At 42.7% G+C, this 26,823-nt stretch overlaps 1 protein-coding gene across 1 annotated transcript in view; it reads right to left on the bottom strand.

Moving 5' to 3' along the window:
* Nucleotides 1–26,823, bottom strand: part of LOC124552247 (vacuolar protein sorting-associated protein 13-like) — a 494,948-nt gene that overhangs the window by 149,277 nt on the left and 318,848 nt on the right. Inside the window, exons 42-43 of the mRNA XM_047126529.1 lie at nucleotides 19,998–20,213; nucleotides 10,570–10,617 (exon numbers count right to left, since the gene is read on the bottom strand). Coding sequence (XP_046982485.1) covers nucleotides 10,570–10,617; nucleotides 19,998–20,213 — 264 coding nt within the window. The remainder of the gene's footprint in view (nucleotides 1–10,569; nucleotides 10,618–19,997; nucleotides 20,214–26,823) is intronic.

Raw genomic sequence — 26,823 nt, forward strand, 5'->3', positions numbered from 1 at the left:
AATGTTAGTGGCTTGTGAGAACACTGTGTTATGCCTCCTGTAAGAAGGGGAAACTTCTACAAGCCACAATGGAATCAACCAGTGGCAGGATCGTGACCTAATTGAGACTGGTGTTCATTATTCTGTGACTGCTGTGAATATTAAAATTATGAGTTCAGAAGGGCCAAACTCAACAGCAAGCACAATCTCAATGCCTCCACACGACTAGTGACCGAGACGACAGACCGTACAGCCACATCTTGTACCTCGTGTTAGCAAATGTGTTTGTTTGCTGCAAGGTAAGTATCCGCACTGACTGTGTGACGATATCTGGAACATCACGCGGCTCAGCTCGGCAAGCGTTATTGCGGCTTCCCTCGCCACAGCAAGAGTGAGGGGTATGCAAACAGGGCTGTGCTCGACAGCAACTCTGCATGCAGAAGAGACATCACATCATCTTTTCAGATACATCCCGAATCCGAGCATGGCATCACAAGGGACACATCTGTGTCACAGTCTCTGAGGAGTAATATCTGGCGTTCTCCGAGGAAGTTCTATAGGCCCTCCTTTGATCTACATAAATGATTTAGGAGACAATCTCAGCAGTCCTTTTAGACTGTTTGCAAATGGTGCTGTCATTTACTGTCCTATATTGTCATTAAATGATCAAAATAAATTGCAAAATGATTTAGACAAGATATCTGTATGATGCAGAGTGTGGCAATTTACTCTAAGTTATGAAAGGTGTGAAGTTACACACATGAGCGCTAAAAAGAACCCACTAAATTTCAAACAATGGAAAATCTAGGATGGAATGTAATAATATTATGAGAAGGAAAGATGCTACTCACCACAGAGCGGAGATGCTGAGTCACAGATAAGCACACGACACACACAGTTGCGTGTGTGAGATGCGTTTATGCGAGTGCATATGGTGTCTATTGTTGACAAAGGCCATTGGCCAAAAGGTTTGAGTGTGAAAATCTTTTTGTTCTGCCTATCTGCGACTCAGCGTCTCTGCTATATGGAGAGTAGCAACTTTCCTTATCATAATATTGCTACATTCCACTAAATTTCAGTTACATAATAAATAATGCAAATCTAAAAGCTTGTAACTAATTAAATACTTATGGCTTATAATTCCGAATGACAAACTGGAACATCACACAGATAATGTTGTGGGGAAAGCAAACCATGGACTGCAATTTGTTGGCAGAACACTTAGAAAGTGCAACTGGATTGCTAAAGACACTGCTTACACCACACTTGTCCCTCCCCTTTCCAGAGTACTGCTGTGCCGCATGGGATCCACTTCAGACAGGACTGACAGAGATCGACAAAAAATTCCAAAGAAGGGCAGCTCATTTTGTATTATCATGAAATAGGGGACAGAGTGCTATGGATACAATACACAAATTGGGGTGGCAGTCATTATAACAAATGCATTTTTCACTGCGGTGGGACTTTCTCGTGAAATTTCTATCACTGACTCTCCTCAGAGTGTGAATACATTTCATTGGCATCCATAAACAAATGGAGAAATGATCATCATAATAAAATAAGAGAAACCAGAGCGTGCACAAAAAGAGCTAAGTGATCATTTTTCCCAAGTGTTGCTTGAGAGTGGAATGGTAGAGAAATAGCTTAAAGGTGGTGTGATGAACCCTCTGCTGGGTATTTAATTGTGAATTGCAGAGTAATCATGTAGATGTAGACATAGGTGTGAGGCGAATGAATATTGTAAGATTGCACTTATCTTCATCATATGGGACTAGCGCGTGCTGTGGTGGTGGTGTGGTGTGCCGTAAGGTATCTAGCACCTCTGCTTCACACAGTGGTAATCTGAACATCAGCTATTATATTCCTGACGTACTAAGGCCCAATACAGAGAGCACTTGACTGTTGCCATGGTCGACACGCTCTCAAGATGTCTCACCTGTTGGAAACATCTGTCACAGGTCACAGAGACTGGCAACCGCTCCATCCCAGCCACAATGCTCAATGAACTCTGCCACAAACGCAGAGTTGATGCAGTGCAGAATGCCTTACCTGTATCTTTTTTCAGTTTAGACATTTTGTCGAGATGGAACCGGCAACTATTTTAATATTTCACGAAGCATTTACTAAAAACTCTTTCAACAGTTGCCATACATTTGTTTGGCGACTAGTTTCAAATCGACCAGTTCATTTTCGAGTCCACATACTTTACAAAATGTTCGCACAATCCACATGTGCCTCTTAGTGACTCGGAATCAATTCTGAGTTGCTAAGAGGCATATGTAGACTGTTACAATCATTCTGTGAATATCTGATAAAGTATGTACTGCATTTTTGGTGCCGCCTCAGCAGTCCAGGCTTGAGAATGAACCAGTTAGTTTGAAACTAGATGCCGAACATAAGTACTGCAAGCATTTACAGGTTCGTAAATAAACACTTCATGTACCTGTATCTGTCACCCGAGCTCAGTTTGAGTTTATGCCTAGCCGGTTTACAGCCAATGTTTTCGCCAGATGTGGCAGCCCTGTCTACTGAACCAGTAAAATACCAATCCTTTACAGAATCAGACTCTTACGTATAAAACAGCTTCAAATGTCTAATTACTTCACAAACAATGGAAACTCAGTATCAGAATACCAACAACAGAAAATAATAGATTGCTACTCACCGTAAAGATGGCCCACTGAATTGAAGACAGGCACAACAAAATGACTGTGACACTTTATACTTTCGGCCAAAGCCTTTTTCAGCAAGGAAAATACACACATATTCACACAAGGAAGCATACCTCATGCACACATGACCATTACCAGCAGCAAAGCAGCAACTCCAACTGTCATGTATGCATAAAGTGTGCTTCCTTTTGTGTGTGTGTGTGTGTGTGTGTGTGTGTGTGTGTGTGTGTGTGTGTTCTCTGCTGAAGGCTTTGGCCAAAAGCAGTAATGTTTAATAGTCTTTTCAGTGTGCCTGTCTGAAACTCAATGGGTCATCTTTATGGTGATGAGCAATTTATCCTTTCCCTAATACTGTTCATTACTTAATATTATTTAATGTGTTAAATATTTGCCTTTAAGCATGTAAGCAAGAAAAAGTTTGAAATTATGCTTAAAGTTTGTTGTAAATTGGTATGTGTTCTCACTATGAAACACTGGATGAATATGAACTGGGCAATTTGTGGTCCACTATAATCAAAAGCCAATTTTTCATGCACCTCTACATTTATGATCACACATTTCCTCAACTGTGTGGTGTACAATGACAATTTTGTACACACATTAAATGATATCTGTAGATACTGTAAGCAAAGTGTGTTGCAAATATAATTATCTATAAAGACGTAATAAATCAAAATATCAAGCCTGATGTTAAAGTTTTACTGCACGTCATTTTAAGCAAAAGCTAATTTTTCATGCACATAAATGTTTGGTAAATCATACCTCCTGAACTATGTGCAGTACGATAATGTAATTTTGCAGGTACATTCATTCATGACTTATGTAGATACAGTACACAAACTGTGTTGTGAATGGACTTCATAATAAAGAACTAATACATTAATACGTCACACCACGTGCTGAAGTTTGATTGCACAAACAGCAGAAAATGTAGTAAGTGATAAGTCTTTTTACATTCATCATTTTGTGGGGGCATCAGCACCAAAAAGTTTGAAATTTTGTTTGTTGCAAGTTGCAAAGTGGTCTCATTCCAAAATAGTGGATGGCCTCAATTATGCTGCCTCGTGACAAACACACAGTTCCTGACTGTAATACTCATCATATTGTGTTTAATTTTTATTATAAGCTTATATCTCTTACTCAGTAGATCGTAACACCATTTTTAATTTTTTAATTCACTCAATAATTATGTGAAATATTGGAAATCGAATTTTTGCTGCCTATATGCTGCAGCTGGTACTGGATTCTGGTCATCCACACAATTAAGAAAATGTAAAAACGGTCAGATGTTCTAAAGCTGGCAATTAAAACCCCTAAATGAGCACCATATTCATTTGATTGTCAGATAAAAGAGAGGGCAAATACAGCAGTAAGTTGCTGCTGACCTCTTGTCTGAATCTAAAACACAGTATCAGTCTATTAAAATGATGTGTGGTGTGATTCATACTCCACAAGGACCAGACACTGGAGGCTTCTCTCGCCGGAGCAAGAAGTTATGTCATAGGGCTGTGTCCTAAGCAGAGATGTGTGAGAAGGACCTCATCCCATCTGTGTGGCTGGTACATAATACACCAGGGGTGAGAAGTAGAATTTACCAGGTCCAGCTTACTGTCTATCACTTCCACTCACTCTTCATCCTATCTACATATGAATCTGTACCTCAACAGGGAAGGGACAGTACAAAGGGGCACACTGAAACATCTCGCTATCTTGACATGCTCCTTGATGGTTGAATCTGCTACCGTATTTTACAGACTATGAGACACACATTTTTCTTTGAAAAACTGCCTTGAACACTTACGTGCATATTGTACTCAAGATTAACATAAAAATGTCCAGTGTTTGATTTAAAATTCCTGCCAGTCTTAAAAATGGCCCTATATTCAATGCCACAGGAAACCTCTCTCTACATGGAAACATTGGATTCAACTGGCAGCAGCAGTGTACCAACGCAACGAACAGGAGTTGCAAGTATCCAAAAGCTTGATAAAACTGTCTCCCTACCGCCCCACCATCATAAACCCAGAACACTGTCCAGCTTATGATTCATCATTGCTGTCTACAGTGCCAAGGAACTTTAATTGCAAGTGATTTGTGTTATCAGTAACAGTACAATAGTTTTGTTAGCAGCTAGTTTCATAACGGAAAAAAGGTATTATTACAATGTGGACTATAAACTGAATGTAATAGCATCTGCAGAGAAACATGGAAGCAGAGCAGCTGAGTGGCATTTCGGCCCTCCGCCAACAGAAAAAAAACCATTCACGACTGGCGGGCTAGTAAAGAAGAATTGAAAAAAAAACAACAGGAAGACTAAATGTGTTGTCACCGCCAGACACCACACTTGCTAGGTGGTAGCCTTTAAACCGGCCGCGGTCCGTTAGTATATGTCGGACCCGCATGTCGCCACTATCAGTGATTGCAGACAGAGCACTGCCACACGGCAGGTCTAGAGAGACTGCCTAGCACTCGCCCCAGTTGTACAGCTGACTTTGCTAGCGATGGTTCACTGACAAATATGCTCTCATTTGCAGAGACGACAGTTTAGCATAGCCTTCAGCTACGTCATTTGCTACGACCTAGCAAGGCGCCATATTCAGTTATTATAAGTAGTATCTTCAAGAATGTCTTCTGAACAGATAATATTGTGACTCATGTACCATCAATGGTGACATTCATCATTAATGGATTAAAGTTAAGTATCAAACTAATTATGTCCGCTTTCTGAATTCTCATTCCTTGTCATATTCCAGACCTCACGTCAGTATAGTTCTACCCTCCTCACGCTAGCCTGCTTGAGCTAAAACGCGTCCATTTCGGCCTCCACTCGTAACACGGTGTTGGCTCTTCTGCTAATACAAAACTAAAAGTGCAAATAGAGGATTGAAAGCAAAATGGCAACAACTAGAAGATGACATACATTCAAGAACACTGTGAAAATGGCACTGGAATTAATAATAAAAAAAAAAAGATTCAAATACACCCTCTTAAGCTAATGTTACGGTGGAACTCAACAGATTTTAGGGATGGAGTTAGTTGGTGCTACAGGTTTATGAAGTGTCATGGACTTACCAGTAGCATGCAAAACCAAAATCAAAATATTTCTGAAAATGCCACAAGGGTACGAAGATAAAATATTATCTTTCCGTCACTTTATTATTCAACATTCAAAGAAAACCAGCATGAAAATAAACCAAACAGCTAATATGGACAAAAGTCCTCTCACATTTGATGTGCCGTATAACAGAACTGTTGCCACGAAAGGCACTAAAACTGTAACTACAAACACAAGTGTACATAGCAAAAGGCGCTACATTGTTGTCCTTTCTTGTTGTGGTGACATTACTAAACTTAATCGAATGGTCATTTCCGAGTGCAAAATAATACCAAAACTTTCTGAAATACCACCAGGTGGTGGTGTCCACATGTGCATAACAAAGGTTGGATGGACGAGGCTAGAATGAAATTATGGGAGACAAGAAAAGATGCTTTATTGAAGAAAAGTTCTCTTCTTGTGGTAGATCAGTTTAGGAGTGAAAGAGAAATTGAGACAGGGAAATACAGTGCCTATTATTATTCCAAGAGGACTTACTTCACAAATACAACCTCTTGATAAATAAATCATTTAAAGTGTATATGAAAGAGGAATGGAACACATGAATGATGGGTGAAACCCAACATCAATTCATGCTGAAGGGAGATTTAAAATGGCCTACAATCAAACAAGTGTGTCAGTGGCAGTTGTGGTCTAGAGTGAGAGCAGAGATTATTGTTAAATCTTTCAAGAAGTATGGCTTAAGTAACTCACTCGATGGCAGTGAAGCCTGTCATATATACAAAGAGGACGACGATGATGATGATGATGATGATGATGATGAACTAGAAGAAGCAAAAGAAGAAGATTCAGATGACAATTTTCATGGCTTTTAAATGTCAGTTCATTTTTATAAACTAAGAATTTTTTCTCTTAGTCTGGCTTTGCAAACTAACAACAAAAATCATAAAAATGTTTTTTTTTTTAAGAAACAAACTGTTTAAAAATTAAGGTGTGTCTTATATTCTATGAAATACAGTATTTCATTTCCCTTAATAACCCATGCGCCGTGGCACCTAGCGCAAAAACACAATAACTAACATTTTCTATACTACTTGCCGTTGAATTATTAATAGGTAGCAGTATACATTTTACACACCTTCTGTTATGTTTTCAGTGAACCTGGTAACAGTTTAGAAACTTACCACAAATACAAATTAGAATGAAAAAGAGAGAAAGAAATAAGAGTAAGCAGGTAAGAAAAATAAGTTGTGTTAAGTTGACTACCAAATTCAACTATAATGTAATGCAGACTGTTAATTTCATTCATCACCCTTATTCCAATGATGCTGGACTGTGATTTACAGGCTACATATATTTTAGGAAACTGCTGTACATTGATCATGTACAGATTAGTAAACACATAGAAAGCAGACATAAAATTAATCATGAAAAGAAACATTAATCCCTCACACTGCACCTGCTACAGCAGAAATTTATCAGCAAAACCAAAGATGTTAGCCCACCTACAGCCCACGTGCTACTTTTTTTTTTAGTTAAAAATGTCTCTAAAAGACTGCTATCAACTAAAGAGTGACTATCGGCAATTTCTTTCTAACCATAAGAATTCAATCTCTTTCCTGAATAGTTTTAACAATTCAGTACCCATTTTTGCAATACCTCTGTTCTTTAAGACAAGATGAGCTTGTTTCTATGACCAATAATGAGTTTTGCAAATGGTTATGTCAACTGGTAATGATATATTATAAAAGTTCACCATACTGCCCACACGGAAATGAGCTACTCCTTTGACAACGCATCTGTAGAATCGATAGTCACTTCTTGTCTGAAGCCAGTGGAACATTTGCAGCTTCCTGTTAGTGATTCACACCATTTGTAATCCCACATGAGGAGGAAGTGCTAGGGCAGTTTGCATTGACAAGTCACAGTTCCATCTCAATGAACATGTAAACACACACAATTTGTGCATCTGAGCTACAGGGAAACCACCCAAGTCCCCTCCACACACATTAAAAGTGGGGATTGATATGTAACATCACAGTATTTCACACTGCAGTGCACAATGTTATGTACAGATGGTGCAACAATTTGTAAACGGTTTTATGAAGACCAGCTACAGTAGTGATGTTATCGGCAGCAGACTGCTACTGCTCATACTACCGCTCACACTGTGACATTCTTCAATCGGGATTCTTGCAGAGAAGTCATATCGAATAGGTCGTCAGCTGTATACGTATATTGCTCTCACACTATTTCTGAATTCCAGGAAATAACTGAAAAATGCATTGCTGCTACGTCTAAACAAAACAAAAAATCCGTGTGCGTTCAAGAATATGCAATACAAAAGGAAAGGGAACTCTGCAGTCGGGCACTGAGAACCACACGAGAGATGTCCATCGTTTGTGTCGCCCTCAGTCACCGTCAGATGTGGTACGGAGGAGTCCGGGGTCAACACACCGCACTCTCAGTCACTGCCGAAGTTCCAACCATGAAGTTACTACTTCTGAATAGGATAGCTCCTCGACTGGCATTGCACTCCACTGTAGTCCCCTCACCGAGTTTAAATCCCTACCAGTACTGGGAAACAAATCCGAGTCCCCCACATGACGGTCTGTCATGTTGACCACTCAGCTACGGAGGCAGACCAAACATATGCAGCACTATATTCAATTATGTGAATTGCCTAATGGAAGCCACTTTCAACAATTTTTGTAACTCACTCATTTTACCACAATGCAGCATTACTTTCTGAATACCTAGCAAGTTAACTGATAAACGTCACATGTGATGACATTATGAATAGGTGTATTGTCTGTATGCCGACCTTTGTTCGTTTAAACTAGTCTGTGCCACAAATATTTAGAACTCTGCTCTGTTAAGTAATATATTCCAAGTATGCTCATTTGCTACACTGTGCATTTTGTGCCAGCAAGGTAAGCACCTCGATGTGGCACAGTCTCATCGAGATGTGCAAGTCTTCTTCAGAAATATTGAGCTGTGCTGCCTCTATAGCAGTCCATAATTGTGAAAGTATTGCTGGTGCAAGATCTATTAGGAACCATAAATGTTCGATAGAGTTCATGTTGGGCAATCTGTGTGGCCAAACCATTCGCTCAACTTGCTGAGATTGTTCTTCAAATGAATCACAAACAACTGTGGCCCAGAGACATGGTACATTGTCATCCATCATTGTTTGGGAACATTAAGTCCATGAATGGTTGCAAATGGTCTCCAGCTAGCCGAACATCCAGCAGAGCCAATCCATTTCCATGTAAACACAACACACACCATTATGGAGCCACCACCAGCTTGCACAGAGTTTCCTTGACAAGATGGGTCCACGGCTTCGTGGGGTCTGCGCCACACTCAAACCCTACTATCAGCTCTTACCAGCTGTAATTGGGACTCACCTGGTTTTCCAGTCCTCTAAGGTACAACTGAAATGTATACGAGCCCAGAAGAAGCACTGCTGGTGACGTTGTGTTATCTGCAAAGGCATCGCATCAGTTGTCTGTGGTCACAGCCCATTAACACCAAATTTGAAAGCACCGTCCTAACTGATACATTTGTCATACCTCCCACATTGATCTCTGCAGTTACTTCACTCAGAGTCGTTTGTCCTCGGTCCTGAGACTGGTTTGATGCAGCTCTCCATGCTACTCTATCCTGTGCAAGCTTCTTCATCTCCCAGTACGTACTGCAACCTACATCCTTCTGCATCTGCTTAGTGTATTCATCTCTTGGTCTCCCTCTACGATTTTTACCCACCACGCTGCCCTCCAATGCTAAATTTGTGATCCCTTGATGCCTCAGAACATGTCCTACCAACCGATCCCTTCTTCTTGTCAAGTTGTGCCACAAACTCCTCTTCTCCCCAATTCTATTCAATACCTCCTCATAACAAAAACTATATTTAGCCATGTTTTTCAGAATACGTTGCAATTTGTGAGGGTTCACTCAGGTATCTTACCTCTGTAAAACTTGATGCGACTGCTAAACTAAACAGTAGTTGTCAAATGTGCTGGGGATACACACATCATTCTGACATTATTTCCCAGTGAGATTCAGATGAAATCAGCTTCTCCTGAGCTGCTCTGCCGGTGCAGTAGGATCATGTAGGTTACAACGCGGCTGCTCGACAGCAGGCAAGTCGGCTGTTTTGCCCACCCCTGCCCATATAATGGCTGCCATGTAGCACACGAACTGTAACAGTCAAATCTAACTTCGATTAATTCCTATCTATATGTGTTTACTGATTGATGTTCTCTTTAATATGCAGGACACTTCGGTTGTGCATCATATACACTAGTTTAAATGCCAGTTCTCATGTTCAGACGTTTTCTGTACATTGTGAATTTATGAGCTTTTTTATTGTACAATCAGTTCCAGAAAGTCCTGTTTCTTATCTGCTTCAGTATCTATTACAAGTGAAACTTGTGGGAACACTTTGCTTATGTGTATTCATAATTCCTCAGTATGTGGATGTTTATTATATGAGACCGATCAGCTACTGCTATTCTGCAACCCTAACAATACATTTGGGCCACTTTCACTCCCATGATTCCTTTGTCAAAATGGTCATTCCATGTCAACAGGGTTCAGCACTATCTTCTTGATTAACACCACATGTTTGTTAGTACTGACCACACTGTGATGTTACAGTAAGTACTAGTCACACCGAATTGACAGCTTCCACAGCGAATATATCTGAGCTTTCTCATGCAAAGCAAGTACAGGATCTGTACAATTAACACAATGAGTGCATGCGAAAAAATACATACGACTAGCAGTTCGAGCACAGGGCATCTAATGGAACACAGAGTGTGGTGAAACTAGATACTTGAGACAAGAATAGCGCGGTACCTTGAGAGGGCTGCCGGATGACTCGTTTTTCTCTGTTTTACGTGACTTCTGTGGACAGCACAAACAGGCAATGTCAACTCGTGTACTCTGGCACAGAAAAAAACTGTACACAGCATAGCGATAATTTTTAAGGCACCACAGTTACAAAAAAATGAAAACAAGAACAATATGCAACACATTAATCAAAATAACTTACTCAACACAACAGAACAAATAGTATACAAATATTTAACTGGACACGAAAATGATCACTGAACTGAGACTGTTCGTAATACAGATAGAGAAGTTCTACAATGAGGTAGCAGCAGTAGCAGAAGGAAACATATTTAAAGGTGTAAAACTACCAGTTTTCAAAGGTACTGAACATCCTTTTTAATCAGAGAAATAGTAAAGGCTGGGAGAACAGAGTCTGGCAAAGCTTAAAGACACCCAGGTTCCCAGCTCAAAACACTTAGTAGACATAACTGACTCCTCAGTTGGAAATTTATTAATTTTGTTAGCTATACACCAGTGCTTTTCTGTTAGCAAGTGCCACGGATTTCAAATCTGCGCCATATGACATGGACCTCGATTACCACTAGAGGTCTCTCCACCCGTCGCATCTTAAGCCGCAGTTGCGAATGCACTCCTGGCCTGCGTATAATGTGAGGGCGCCAAGGTGGAGCACGTGGTCCCAGCGGCCAATAGCAACGTACTCTATCAGGTGTTTAAGCACCTGCCTCTCACTGAACAGGCAGTCTGATATTCATTTTAGTCTATCGACATCTCACCTACAGACAGCGTGTTTACTTGGTTTCCATGTACGAGTGAACGTTGTGGACTCTTGTGGTTTTGCTTACGACCCCGTTGCTATTTGTGTGTCGTCGTTCATTAGGTCTTCCTCGGTCGTCCGTCATCATTTGTGTCCATCCTTCCCCATTCGTTTTGTTTTTTCGCAGGCTGCTCCCATTTGGTCCTGCTGCGCTTTTGTTCTCGGCAACCCCGTGTCTAATCCGGCCCTGGCTACAACATTTTGGCGATGAGGTAAACGGTGGTAGTTGTTAGCATGGAAGCGAAGTTGGTCTGTCTTCTGGAGCAACAGCAGCAGCTCATGCAGCAGTAGCAGCTCCAGTTAGACATCTTACAACAGTCACTGCAGTTGCTAATGGACAAAGTCGATGCCCGGGACACAACAGCTTCTGAGTCCTCGGGTGACCGATGTTTTCCCACGTCCGCCGTCATTTGCCCCCCCCCCCCTCCCCCCATTTAACGACACTAAAAAAGACTGGGAAACATACTTACATTAGCTGAAACAACGTTTCACAGCTTTTCAAGTCACGGATGACTCCTTGCAGTGGTGGTTGGTTTTGTCTCGGGCCTCCCCAGGCACGTTCTTTCTTCTCCGCAAGTTGGCACCATTGTCTGATCCTGTGGCCACTCTTTCCAGGAGATCTGCCTTTTGCTGACAAACTATTATTCCCAACGCTACCATGTGGTCGCCTCTCGGCTGGAGCTCCACCAGTATCATAAACAGCCTGGTCAATCATATCATTCCCTTGCAGGGTCTCAGCTGTCAATGCGATTTTACATGCACCAATCAGCAGTGTAAGGCTTCATTTGCATACTCTCTGATCCGGGATGTGGTGGTTCAGCTGGCTCCCAATCCTGAGGTCCACACTGCGGCACTGAAACTCAATAAACCCTCCTTGAAAGAGATTCTCCGCAGTGCACACTCCTTTGATATTGCTCAGGCAGCTAATGAGCATCTTATGATGTGGCCGCACGTGGTGGTGACCGCCGTGTCTCGGCGGGTTCCACCCTCACGACGTCGACGTGGCCCGGCTGACAGAGGCGAGCGCCATCGGGACTCCTCTTTGTCTGACGTCTCTATGGCATTGCATCTCCAGTCGCCCCTTGTCGCCGATCATGCAGCCCACTTCCACGTTGTCCACAGTACTTTACCACACATTCTTGAGCCAATTGTCCCTACCACTGGAAAATGTGCACGCCGTGTAACAAGGAGGGCCACATGTGATCAGTTCGTCATAGTCGCTCAGCTCGCTCCACTCCTACCCCTCCTGGGCCTCACGATACTTTCCATGCTCTGTAATCGGTAGCCCCATTCCGCCTTTTCACTGAGGATGTCAGTTTTCAGGTCAACACTGATTAATATGGCGACATATCCCCACCTGGGCCCTCAAGAGTTGTCACCTCCCTCTCAGCGTTTGGTCGCCTATGGAGATGGTTCCATTCCCCTTCGTGGGCAGTTCGTCGTCCAGGCAACGTACAAACGTGTTCCCTGGCTCCTTACCCTATTCGTTGTCAACCATCCGTCGGCTTCGAATATTTTTGGCCTGGATGCATTTCAGCTGTTTGGCTTTTCAATTTCTGATGAAGTTAAGGTCGCTTCCACGGCTGTTCCTTTTCAGAACTTGGAAGATCTGTGCTCCATTTTTGCATCATTGTTTGGAACAGATCTCAGATGCGCTTCCGATTTTCAGGCGCACATCACACTTTGGCCAGATACGCAGCCTCACTTTCCATGCCCGAGCCCTTCCAGTGGCCTTAAGGCTGGCAGTCAAGCAGGAACTTGATCGGCTACAGGCCACTGGCATTCTGAGGCCTGTGACATACAGCACCTGGGCGACACCATTGGTGGTCGTACGGAAACCCCATGGGTCCCTTCACCTGTGTGGGGACTTCGGTGCTACTGTAAATACTCAGTCGCTAGTCCACACTTACCCCATTCCACGACAGGAAGATCTTCTCACCAAGCTTGCCGGGGGAGAGTACTTTTCCAAGATCAACCTGGCTGAGGCATACCGCCAGTTACCCTTGGATGCCAATTCCCAGAACATCTTGGTTATCAATACGCCTTTCGGATTGTACAAGTACAAGCGCTTTCCATTTGGTGTCTCTTCGGCACCGGCCATTTTCCAGCGATTCCTTGAGCAGCTCACGCAGCCTATCCCTGCCTGCGTGAATTATCTGGATGACAACTTGGTCGCAGCGCATTCCCGCCAGCAAGATTAGCGAAACCTCAGCGCCTTATTTCATGCTCTGCAATCTGCAGGTTTATGCTGTCAGCTGGATAAGTGTTGTTGTTGTTGTTTTTTTTTTTTCCAACCGGAAGTGGAATACTTAGGCCACTGGCTTAGCAAAGATGGCATTCGCCCTTCGGGTTGTTATGTCGTGGCCACTGAGCCCTTCCTTGTCCCAAGGACTTATCTGAACTCCAGGGCTTTTTAGGCAAGGTTACTTATTACTTAAAGTTCTTACCCCAGGCTGCCTCCGTTGCTCAACACATCAATCAGTTAATCAGTTGCATCACAAAGGGGTGGCTTTTGATTGGACTCCTGCCAGTGACCAGGCTTTTCTTCGTTCAAGGACGATGCTCATGTCTGCCTCTTGCCTCACTCTCCTCTCTCTGGACCGCCCCTCAGTTGTGGCGGCTGATGCATCAGGATACAGCATCGGGACCGTCCTTGCGCATCGGAATGCTGATGGCTCCAAACAACCCATCGCTTATTCGTTTAAGATGTTGACCCCAGCACAACAGAACTACCAGCAGATTGAAAAGGAGGCCCTGGCGATCACGTTTGCAGTCAAAAAATTTCACACCTATCTCTTTGGCGCAAAGTTCAACTACTCCTGACGGACCATAAACTCTTAGTTATGCTTTTCGGACCCCACTCTCACCTTCCAGAGTAGACGGCTCAACGTCTCCAGCGCTGGGCGTTATTTTTACAGAATTACGCTTACACCATCCGATATAAGCCCACCATGCAAACGCGTACGCTTTGTCACATCTCCCAGCAGGCCCCGATCCTGCGTTTGACCAAAAGGAGGTCCTCTGCTTTCACGTTGATTCTCCCCGCCGCGATGCACTGGACAGTCTGCCTCTTATGGCTGCTCACATTGCTGCGGCTACCCACCACGATCCTATCTTGCGGCAGGTTCTCTGCTACATGGTCCACAGGTGGCCCTTCTATATTACTCATTGGATGCAAACTGATTGCAGCCCCCGGTGCCACCTATCCCACAGGCTCTCCATGGTCGATGATGCCCTCCTCTTGGCCACGGAGTCTGATGTCCATCGGGTGGTCATCCCTCCGGATTTGCGGCATCAAGTGCTCAGTTTGTTACACCGCGGGCTCTGGGGTATGTCCCGTATGAGAGTTTTGGCTCGCCAGCACGTGTACTGGCATAGCATCGATGGCGACATTGACCGCCTGGTCCGCAGGTGCACTGTGTGTGCACATTACCAGCCAAGCCCCCCCCTCACGGCCCTCACACACGTTCTCGCCATAGAGGGCCTGTCTCACACATTGGTCTCCGATAATTGCCCCCAATTCACAGCATCCTCCTTCCGTGACTTCCGTCACGTCAACAGGATCAAACACATCCGTAGCCCACCTTTCCACCCTTCCTCAAATGGCATGGCAGAGAAACTTGTCTGCACATTTAAACAACAGTTGATGAAGGCGTTCAACACCTCTCCAACCACGTCAGCCCTCATCCTGTTTTTGAGCACCTATCGCACCATGCCATTTGACGACCGCAGTCTGGTGGAGCTCCTGCATTGGTGACAGCAGCAACCGTGCTCCATTTGTTGATGCCGTCAGCCCTCTCGTCCCCACTTCTGGCCCATTCAGCATTACACCCCAAGAGCGGCCACGTGGGATCGCATGTATGCGAGCAAGACGGGTTGGACACCTGCCACGGTCAGTGCAGACAGCAAAAGAGTTGGAGCGCCGCCATCATAACCAGCTCCGCCCACATGCCCCCACAGGACTCTCTCTGCCGCTGCCTCCTCCTTCGGTTACAGACGTGGTCCTCAAGTCGCCACCACTGCCCCTGGTTGTTGCCTCCCCGCGGGCCTGCCGCCGGCCCACCGCGCCCCTAGGTGGATCGGCCGCTCCCTCTGCCGCTCTGGCCTCTGGGTCGGCCGTCACGGACACCTCGGACATCCCTTCCTCACAGCCGGTGGCGGTTGATGTGCCTGGGTCTTCTCTCATCTGCCGACTGCCTCAGCACCGTGCAAGTTTCAGGGGGGAGGGATCTGGTATCGAGCTTCGGGTTTCGAGTCCACGCCAGATGGCACGGACCTCAATTACCACTAGAGGTCTCTCCAGCCATCGCATCGTGAGCCACGGCTGCGTGCGCGCTTTTGGCCTGCGTATAATGTGAGAGCGCCACGGTGGAGCATGTGGTCCCAGCGGCTAATAGCAACATACTGTATCAGGTATTTAAGCACCTGCCTCTCCCTCAGCAGGCAGTCTGACATTCACATTATACTATCGACATCTCGCCTCCAGACAGCGTGTTTACTTGGTTTCCATGTACGAGTAAACAGTGTGGATTTGTGAGGTTTCGCTTGTGACCCTATTTCTGTAGTGTTGTTCGTTAGGTCTTGCTCCATTGTCCATCGTTGTTCATGTCTGTCCTTCCCCGTCCGTTTGGTTTGTTCGAGGGCCACTCCCGTTTGGTCCAAACACGCTTTCATTCTCAGAAACCCCGCAACGGTTACGGCTACAACAGCTTTGCCACTACAATTAAACAACTGTCTTTGCATATCACCATTTTTTATGGCTGCATATATCAAGCGGTAAAAATGGGACCCTTATGAGGTCAGTTACTCAATAATTTTGTTGTCCTATATGAGAAGTCAACAGAAATGAAACAGACCAAAAGAAGCAAAGCAATTTTTTTTCATTTTTTAGTACACAAAGCAAAGCCAGTAAATATATATGTTTGTATCCAAGTAAATTCAATCAATTATTGATAAAATTATTTAATTGCATAGATACAAAATCTACCTACCAAGCGGTGGCAGAACAGGCACTTAAAAGACTGTTGTGATTGGCAAGCTTTCAGAGCCAGTGGCTCCTTCTTCAGACAGAAGGGTTGAAGGGGAAGTAAGAAGGGTGAAGGCAAAGGACTGAAGAGGTCTAGGAATAGGGGTAGATTTTGGGGAAGTCACCCAGAACCGCGGGTCAGGGGAGCCTTACCCTATGGGATTTGAAGGATTGTTGGGTACTGCATTGGATAAGATTTGAAAACCTGACAGCTTAAAGGTGCAAGACAGAGATTACTACTAAAACATTGTGCACAAGTTAATAAGAGTGAGAAGGTAAGTGCATTATACATAAGAGAGGGGGTGGTGAAAAATAGATGGGAAATATCCTTTTGCAGAGCATGTTCTACAACATGACATTCGTGACATTGGCACCTGTCTCACCACACGCACCATCTGGATTCTTCCATGAGACACCAGTTTCTCATAACTCTGCAAGTGGGATCTAGCATTAGGATATGTCCTTGGTTCTCGCCACCCATCTGGCCTTAATTTACATTAATTTCTTCTGTCTCAGCTGTTCTTCCCTGTAACTACTCTTTGCTTCACTCTGTTTTAATTTCCTATATCTTTCATTGTCTTTCCCATCTATTTTGCATCTCCCCCTCCCACCTCTGTTACATACAATGCACTTAGCTTCTTACTCTTATTAACTCATGCATGATGTTTTAGTAGTAATCTCTGTTTTGCATATTACCCTGTCTTCTACCTTTAAGCTCTCAGGTTTTCAAATTTCATCCAATGCAGTCCCCAACAATCAGTCTTTCCTTCTCATCCCTCAGGGTAAGCCTTGCCTGAGCTGTGGTTCTGGGTGACTTTCCCGAAATCTACCCATTTCCTAGAGGTTCCAGTCCTTTTCCTTCACCCTTCTTCCTTCCCTTTCAATCCTGCTGCCTGAAGAAAGAGCCACTGGCTCCAAAAGCTTGCCAATCACTACAATCTTTTATGTGTGTGTGTTCTGTTGCCGCTTGGTGAGGCGACTTTTTACCTACCCAATTAAACAACTAGATTCAATGTTAGTTCATATTTGTAAAGATAAGACTGTGGCATTTGATTCTGTCGCTGACATAAATTTCTGCCACTGAGGTGGTTTGATGTATTATGCCATCACTGAAGTCAGCATCTGAACTACTATGCTGAGGAGGCCCTAAAACTTTAAATTATCATGTCTTTCTTTCCATGATCCAATTTTGATGAAATAAAGCCCATACATCACTCCAACTATGCTCCAGTTACCTGTGAAAATGCCACGAACAAAATCTTAAGAACACATCACATTTCACCTAACCCAGACTGGACCTCTGATGGAGTTTTGTAGAATGGATAATTTCAATTAAATATGATGGACAATGGTCCAGTTGTGTGTCAAGCACTAACTGACCACTCGTACAGTTTTGTTATGAAAAGCAGATCGCTAGGTTTGTAATTAATTTGTTGTTGATTTTTATGATCCGTAAGTATTTCTAGCACAACAACACAGAAGATTACGTGAGTTTATCATTGTGGTAAAAAATATCTTAAATAGGACAAACAGTATTGGGAGAAAAAACAAAAGTGATACAAAAAATGGGGCTTCAGTATTGCACCGATTATATTGTAAAAAGTAATGTTTATTTTGTATGACAGAGACTGAATAATTGAGATGAAGTGCATTTGGAATTAGTTGCTGATAATGCCTTCTTATTAAAATTTCAAAAATTAAATGTTTATTTGACACTATAATAGTGAAGCCATAGTCACAGTACACACAACTTTTCTTGGAAAAAAAAGGGTTACATTATCGGTTACAATGATCAGTTAGAGAATATATAATGAGAATTGTGACCATACATCTGACAACAATTACGAGACCAGTAACTGAGACCAGTAACTGAGGCAATGGTGGCACAATCATATCACTGTAAGTTATGTCCTTGTTTGCCCATCCGTTTCATTGCATGTACCAACGTAGAATAGCTAAAAACTACATCAGGATAAAAAATTGCCACGGATTCTTGCAATGTGTCCTGCTGTGACACAACACTTGTACGGCTGATATAAATTCAAAGGTCGTAAGCGTATCAAGCAGAGCAAGCTTCCATATGGAATGCAGCACATAATTTTACTAAGTTCTGAAAAAAGAATCTCAAACATGCTGTACTCTCATTTAGGAGTGACACACAATTATGTCAGAATACAGAAGAATTCCAAAACTTAAAACAATATGCTTTTATTATATAGCTACTTACAATTGCAAACTGCACACTCCAAACATTCAGCTCAATCCATCGGTGCTGCATGTCGCCGCTACGACATCTGTATTAAGTATCACTGTCACTGCCCTTATTTAATGAAATAATCATCTCCTCTACTGAATTTTCCAAAACAACTTCATTCTACCATGTTCTTTCCATGATGCGCTGTGTATGTTTGATGGCTTTCTTCCAGGCTACAGATTGACATTCCTAATGTTGGCTGTCCAGCTCTGCTTGCCAATGTGAGCAAAACAGTACCACGTTTCATCAAGCCACAACACTTTATTGATATTCATGCTGCCTTAAAAATAAGCTATGTAGTCCCTCTCCATCAACAGCTATGGCCACAGATATGTTCAAAGACAAAGCCAACATAGTGTAAAACAGTGAAAAATGATGTGTGACTACCTTGAAAAAGTCACAGTTCCTTAAGTACGGGCAATAACTGAGTGTGTCAGATGTTCGTTTCGTGAAAATAATCATAAACAAGATGATGAATCACCTCCTTTGCGAACGAACCTATATTGGTAATCCGGTTATCCATACAATGTTTTTTCCCCAACAGTGTTTTAATCTTTAATGTTTCTCCAGCTCCCTTTTCTTTCTTGAACATTTCCTCGACAATATTCGCAACAGTGTTTTAGTTTGTATTAATCAGTTCTATGAAACAGTTTGTTAACAGAGAACAGCAGGCCACCATTCAGATTTTCAGTCTCAAAATAAGCACATAACACACAAATAGTGTTGAATTTTTCCACTCATAACTTTCAACAAACTTCCTACTGACAATGTTAGGTACCACACGACAAATAAGAGTGACAGCAAACAACATAATGACTCCTATATCCACAGAAATGAAAACACAGTCACAGGATGCAATGATCATACAGGACTGCAAGCTGGCTGAAACTGAAGCACAGAGCAAGCAGAAAGTGTTGTGGTGGTGGGTTGAAGCTTTGGCAACTTTGGGTACTTTCTTGTGGGAATGATGGAATGTGGTCCAGGCCTCTTGCACAGGCTTTGCACCTACTACTTCCATCATAGCTGGCAATTCTAAATAAATTTTGGACAGATTATAGTGACAATGACTGCAAACTCGCCAAATAATTTCATGTCATATTTATTTATTTATTTTGGGGGGGAGGGGGGGGGGGGGCAGGTAAGATACACGATGTCTTCCAGCCACATGGGGAGGAGCTCTATAACAGTAAAAGTGGAATGGCTGGAAGTGTGATGGAAACCAGACAGTAGTAAAACAAAGTGAGAGAAATATTTGGGATTTGGGTCAGCAAGTGGCAGAAACTGAACAGGTAAACAACTTTCATGTACTACACCAGACAGCTGCGGCTTGCACTCACCCGGTAGGAGAGCATCATGCCTGTCTTGTTGAGCATCCAAAACGGACAGTACAAGGACATGACGAGGGACCCATTCTTGTGCACGGTATGGATGCCGAGGTCCATCGACACCTTCTGGACACTGTCGTACGAATCGAACGTCCACACGGCAAACTCTGGTGGGCTTGCCTGAACTTCATGCTTGGCCATCCACTCCTTCTCAAGGTAGTCTGGTACCTGCAAACAAACAAACTAATGATACTGCTGAGTAGCAGAAAAGACAGACACTAAGGCAGGGTGTATACGCAGACAAGAAAAAAAATTCCTACATTGTGTGCTCAAAAGTATCCGCACACCTGGGTGGAGATGTCTTACAAGTTCATGGCACCCTCCATCGGTAATGCTGGACTTCAATATGGTGTTGGCCTTCACTTAGCCTTGATAACAGCTTCCACTCTCGCAGACATAGGTTCAATCAGGAGCTGGAAAGTTTCTTGGAGAATGGCAGCACATTCTTCACCGAGTGCTGCACTAAAGAGAGGTATCGATGTCAGTCGGTGAGGCCTGGTATGAAGTTGGCGTTACAAAACATCCCAAAGTTGTTCTATAGGATTCAGGTCAGGACTCTGTGCAGGCCAGACCATTACAGGGATGTTATTATCATGTAACCATTCCGCCACAGGCCCAGCATTATGAATAGGTAATAGATTGTGTTGAAAGATGCAATCACCATCCCCCGAATTACTCTTCACAAGCGGGAAGCATGAAGGTGCTTAAAACATCGACGTAGGCCTGTGCTGTGATACTGCCATGCAAAACAACAAGGGGTGCAAGCCCCCTTTATGAAAAACATGACCACACCATAACATCACTGCCTCCATAACATCACTGCCTGTTGGCACTACACATGTTAGCAGATGACATTCACTGGGTATTCACCATACCCACACCCTGCCATCGGATTGCCACATTGTGTACTGTGTTTCATCACCCTGCACATTTTTCCACCATTCAATCGTCCAATGTTTATGCTCCTTCCACTGAGTGAGGTGTCGTTTGGCATTTACCAGTGTGATGTGTGGCTTATGAGCAACTGCTCGACCATGAAATCCAAGTTTTCTCACCTCCCACTAACTGTCATAGTACTTGAAGTGGATCCTGATGCAGTTTGGAATGTCTGTGTGATGGTCTGAATAGATGTCTGCCTATTACACATTATGACCCTCTTCAACTGTCGGTGGTCTCTGTCAGTCAACAGACGAGGTCGGCCTGTTCACTTTTGTGATGTACGTGTACCTCACGTTTCCTCTTCACTATTACATTGGAAACAGTGGACCCAGGGCTGTTTAGTAGTGTGGAAATCTAACATACAGACATATGACACAAGTGACACCCAATCACCTGACCATATTCGAAGTTTGTGAGTTCTGCGGAGTGCCCCCAGTCTGTTCTCTCACGATGTCTAATGACTACCGAGGTCGCTGATATGGAGTACCTGGCAGTACGTGGCAGCACAATGAACCTAACATGAAAAACTTATGTTTTTGGGGGTGTCCAGATACTTTTGATCACACAGTATATATTTTCCCAGATTTCCCAGTTAAAAATAAGCTTTCTCTCAGATGATACACTTTTTCTGTGTTAAGTGACAATATGCTTTTCCTTAGAGCTGTAAAATTTATGAGTCCTTCGACTAGTGACGGTTTTACACACCTGCATAGAACTTCCTCACACTATAGGAAACGATACCCAGCAAAAAAAAAAGTGCAGTTTGTAAAGATCTTAGGTGCACAGCAACATTTACACTGCATATCTTCAAATTCTGAAAAGTATTAACACAATTCCACCAAATACAGCATGCATGATAGCTTGCAAAGACTAGAATTTAGATTGAGATGCACTTTTGTAATCCAGTCACAGCCCACATCACATGATCTTGCCAGCCAATGATACCAGATATTCAGAACACAGGATGTGTGATGTAGTGAGCCAATAACAGCACCACTGTTAAGTAGCTCAAACACACAAATACGAAAAGTTAATGGTTTAAATTAATATGCATGAGTGTAGCTACAAGAAAAGCTAAGCTTCCACTTATAACATTGCTCATCACAAACTTTTTTGCTGTTCCCACTTGGCGGGTAGATTTTTTTATCTATCAGATTACAATATAATCTTGAAATGTGGTCCTCCTTAGCCCATATATGATAGTAAAATTTTAAGTAATGGCATAAATGACTGATCTAAAATGGCTCTGAGCACTATGGGACTTAACTACAGAGGTCATCAGTCCCCTAGAACTTAGAACTACTTAAACCTAACTAACCTAAGGACATCACACACAGCCATGCCCGAGGCAGGATTCGAACCTGCGACCGTAGCGGTCACGCGGTTCCAAACTGACGCGCTTAGAACCACACGGCCACACCGGCCAGCAAATGACTGATCTTTTGGGCCCAAAATTTTTCTGAGTGTCTAGTTGTCAGTGTTAAGTTTGAAGACGGTCTAACGCTTCACAATGTAAGAAATTCATGGCACATTCTCAAGCATAACATAATTCATCTTGTGTAAAAGGAAATTCAGTTTGAAAGTAATGTGTCTCAGACCATCATTCACAGTATTTTCCTGTGACCTGTTACAAATGTAAATGGTTGTTGAATCATGCTCACTGAAACGAGGCCACAAGAAAGACCCATTGAAAGCACTTTTGCTGTTACGAAGCATTGCATAGTCTTTGGCACATTTTACTGTCAGCAGATGCTTGTGTGTACACTGTAATTTGTTCCTGCAAATGTTACACTTTCTTTGTAGCTAAAGTTTTATTTTAGTGCTATTCTCTCATTTGTTTTATTGCTGCAGTATTATTCTGCAGTATCTGGCTAAAGTAAAATCAGAGTATCAGTTACTGCCAGGGAAATTATGAAAATTTAACTGAAAACTAGAACAATGAAAAATTCACAGCATTCTGAAAAATTTCCACACTTTTCCTGGGTTTGTCCTGGATGAAAAAATTCCCAGGTTCTTCCCAGTTATCCCGAGGTGTATACCAGAATGACTTTTCCGTCTCGAGCAGCATGTACACGAATTAGAAACTCCCTGGCAGACAAGAAGTGGAGTGCTAGACCGTAATTCGAAACCTGAAGCCTTTTCCTTTCACAGCTGAATGCTAGGCCTGCTCTCACAGCTGTACTTCTGTGAGTACTTCATCTCCTACCTTCCACACTTCACGGAAGTTCTCCTGAATACCTTGTGGGAATAGTACCCCTGGAAGAAACAGTATTGTGGAAAAATGGGTCAGCCACAGACTACAGAACTGTTTTCAGAATGAATTTTCACTCAGTAGTGGAGAGTGTGCCAATCTAAAACCTTCTGGTAGTTTAAAACTGTGTGCCAGAGAAGGAGTGCTTGTCTCATGGCGAATGCAGCAGCACTTTTGCAATGTTTGGAAGGTATGGGAGAGGCACTGGCAGCAGTAAAGCTATGCAATTACATGTATGGTGTCTGATCTTCCAGACATGTCTTAATGAAAATATACCACGCATATAATTGCACAGATACGCCTCAACAGACATACGACTATTTCAATGTGGACGTACACCATCATTTGTCCCCTTGCAGGACTACAGTGAAGCTGTGAGTAATGGGAAAACTAATGGTGTTCCATCAGTAGTGATCAGCACTTGGGAATTTGAGTTGGACAAGAAGCATGTCTGGATGGCCCGAGGCAGTCAAGGAAAGCATTTGTGAGAAGCCAAGAATCTGGGTTCGAGTCCCGGTCTTGTCACAAATTTTCAAGTGCAGCTGTTGAATTATTTCACCACCCAAAGCAGCTATGTCATACAACTTTCTTAGAAGGGAAACTAAGGAGGTTGGTCACGAGTCATGCTCTGATAGCTCAATTGGGTGAGCACTTGCCCACAGAGGGCGAAGGTCCCAGGTTTGAATCCTCATCTGACACGGTAAGGATGTTTACCACTAACAACCAAAGAAAAACAGCAAACAGCTGAGGTTCAACCACAACAAAATGCCAAATTCTAGTGATTTAACCTTGGTACAGGGCAGGACTGACAAAATACAAATTCCCTTAAGTGCAATAATGGTTTGTTTTGTTTTACTAATTTGCATGGATTCTGAAATAATTTTCTGGCTAAAGCACAGTCATATCTGGAGAAGTATCTGTTGCTTTTGAAAATGTAAAACAAATATGTAAACAGTTAGTGTAAGGGTAAGGATACGTTGGTTAATATTTCAGAGGTTTTGTGAAACATGTGTAACCTCAGCAGTTACCGGTAGTATAACTGACTAATCATTCATAATTGGCATTCGACTAAGTTTAAGTGGCAGTATTATTGTCAGTTAAGGTATTGATATGGTCTGGGTTTCCTGGGGTTGAAATTTTATGTTTGAGGTGCTCCTGGAGTGTCCTGCAGTGGTAATAGACACCCTTTCAACGAGCTTACATTACCGCAACATTAACTGGAATACTCTCTTTCAAATTCTGAAGGTGGCAGGGGTAAAATGCAGGCAGCGAAAGGCTATTTACAATTTGTACAGAAACCAGATGGCAGTTTTAAGAGTCGAGGGACATGAAAGGGAAACAGTGGTTGGGAAAGGAGTGAGACAGGGTTGTAGCCTATCCCCAATGTTATTCAATCTGTATATTGAGCAAGCAGTAAAGGAAACAAAAGAAAAATTCGGAGTAGGTATTAAAATTCATGGAGAAGAAGTAAAAACTTTGAGGTTCGCCGATGACATTGTAATTCTGTCAGAGACAGCAAAGGACTTGGAAGAGCAGTTGAACAGAATGGACAGTGTCTTGAAAGGAGGATATAAGATGAACATCAACAAAGGCAAAACGAGGATAATGGAATGTAGTCAAATTAAATCGGGTGATGCTGAGGGGATTAGATTAGGAAATGAGACACTTAAAGTAGTAAAGGAGTTTTGCTATTTAGGGAGTAAAATAACTGATGATGGTCGAAGTAGAGAGGATATAAAATGTAGACTGGCAATGGCAAGGAAATCGTTTCTGAAGAAGAGAAATTTGTTAACATCGAGTATAGATTTAAATGTCAAGAAGTTGTTTCTGAAAGCATTTGTATGGAGTGTAGCTATGTATGGAAGTGAAACATGGACGATAACCAGTTTGGACAAGAAGAGAATAGAAGCTTTCAAAATGTGGTGCTATAGAAGAATGTTGAAGATAAGGTGGGTGGATCACTTAACTAATGAGGAGGTATTGAATAGGATTGGGGAGAAGAGAAGTTTGTGGCACAACTTGACTAGAAGAAGGGATCGGTTGGTAGGACATGTTTTGAGGCATCAAGGGATCACAAATTTAGCATTGGAGGGCAGTGTGGAGGGTAAAAATTGTAGAGGGAGACCAAGAGATCAATACACTAAGCAGATTCAGAAGGATGTAGGTTGCAGTAGGTACTGGGAGATGAAGAAGCTTGCACAGGATAGAGTAGCATGGAGAGCTGCATCAAACCAGTCTCAGGACTGAAGACCACAACAACAACATTACCGCAAGTAGTCGTTCAGAGACTGTGGTGCCGTGCGTTGTGCCAAGGGGGTCCTCCCTGGTGAAGTTACATGGTTTTTGTCAATGCAGATCTGAGAATGTACACCAAAGAAAAGAGAAGAATCTGGTAACAGAAATCAAGATGTTCTTGTGAAATGACTAAGCTGTCTTCTGAGTTATAAGCTGACTGCGAGTTGTAGTTTGGCCAATAAACCAGATTGTGTCCAGAGTACGCAGCCTGGTCTTGTTCGTAGTAAAAGTAACTTCACAGAAAGAACAGCTGGAAGATGTGGATGTTCCATCTGGCATAAGATAAAAGCATACCTCAAGATAGCATAAACCCTGACTTTAGTGGAATGAGATAGGATGGAAGAACAACTGCACAAATTTGTGTATCTGCTATGATGATAGCACATTATCAACAGGGTTAACAAAACGTGTAACTATTACCGTAACAAAGAAAGGAAATGCCAGGTGTTGTTCACATTACTCTGCCATGCTTCAGAAAGTCTACCCCGGTCTGTTAAAAGCTTGGACTGACTAACGTTTAGGAAATGACCAACTCGGACTTAGGAAAGGGAAAGCAACCAAAGAAGCTATAGTAGCAGTGCAAATGATTTTAGAAAGAAGAAATGAGTAACAAATATGCCTTATTCATTGATGCACTGTTTGGAGAACTGATTAAAATCTGAATAATAGACTGGAGAGATAAAAGAATGATTCTCAGTCCAAACAGAAATTAGAGTACAGAAATAGATATGATTGGGATTAAGATAGACAGGAGAATAAGAAGAGATGTCTGACAAGACTGTCCTCACTCTCCATATTTAATTAATTTATTCATAAAAAGTGCAATTAAAACCACACAAGGTGGCAACAAAGAGATGAGAATTAATGGTACACAAAAACTTTGTATTTCATTTGCTGATGATATAATACACTACTGGCCATTAAAATTGCTACACCACGAATATGACGTGCTACAGACGCGAAATTTAACCAACAGGAAGAAGATGCTGTGATATGCAAATGATTAGCTTTTCAGAGCATTCACACAAGGTTGGCGCTGGTAGCGACAACTACAACGTGCTGACATGAGGAAAGTTTCCAACCGACTTCTCATACACAAACAGCAGTTGACCTGTGGTGCCTGGTGAAACGTTGTTGTAATGTCTCGTGTAAGGAGGAGAAACGCGTACCACCACGTTTCCGACTTTGATGATGGTCCGATTGCAGCCTATCGCGACTGCGGTTTATCGTATCGCGACATTGCTGCTCGCGTTGGTCGACATCCAATGACTGTTAGCAGAATATGGAATCAGT

Source organism: Schistocerca americana, chromosome 10, assembly GCF_021461395.2.
Source record: "Schistocerca americana isolate TAMUIC-IGC-003095 chromosome 10, iqSchAmer2.1, whole genome shotgun sequence".
Lineage (NCBI taxonomy): Eukaryota > Metazoa > Arthropoda > Insecta > Orthoptera > Acrididae > Schistocerca > Schistocerca americana.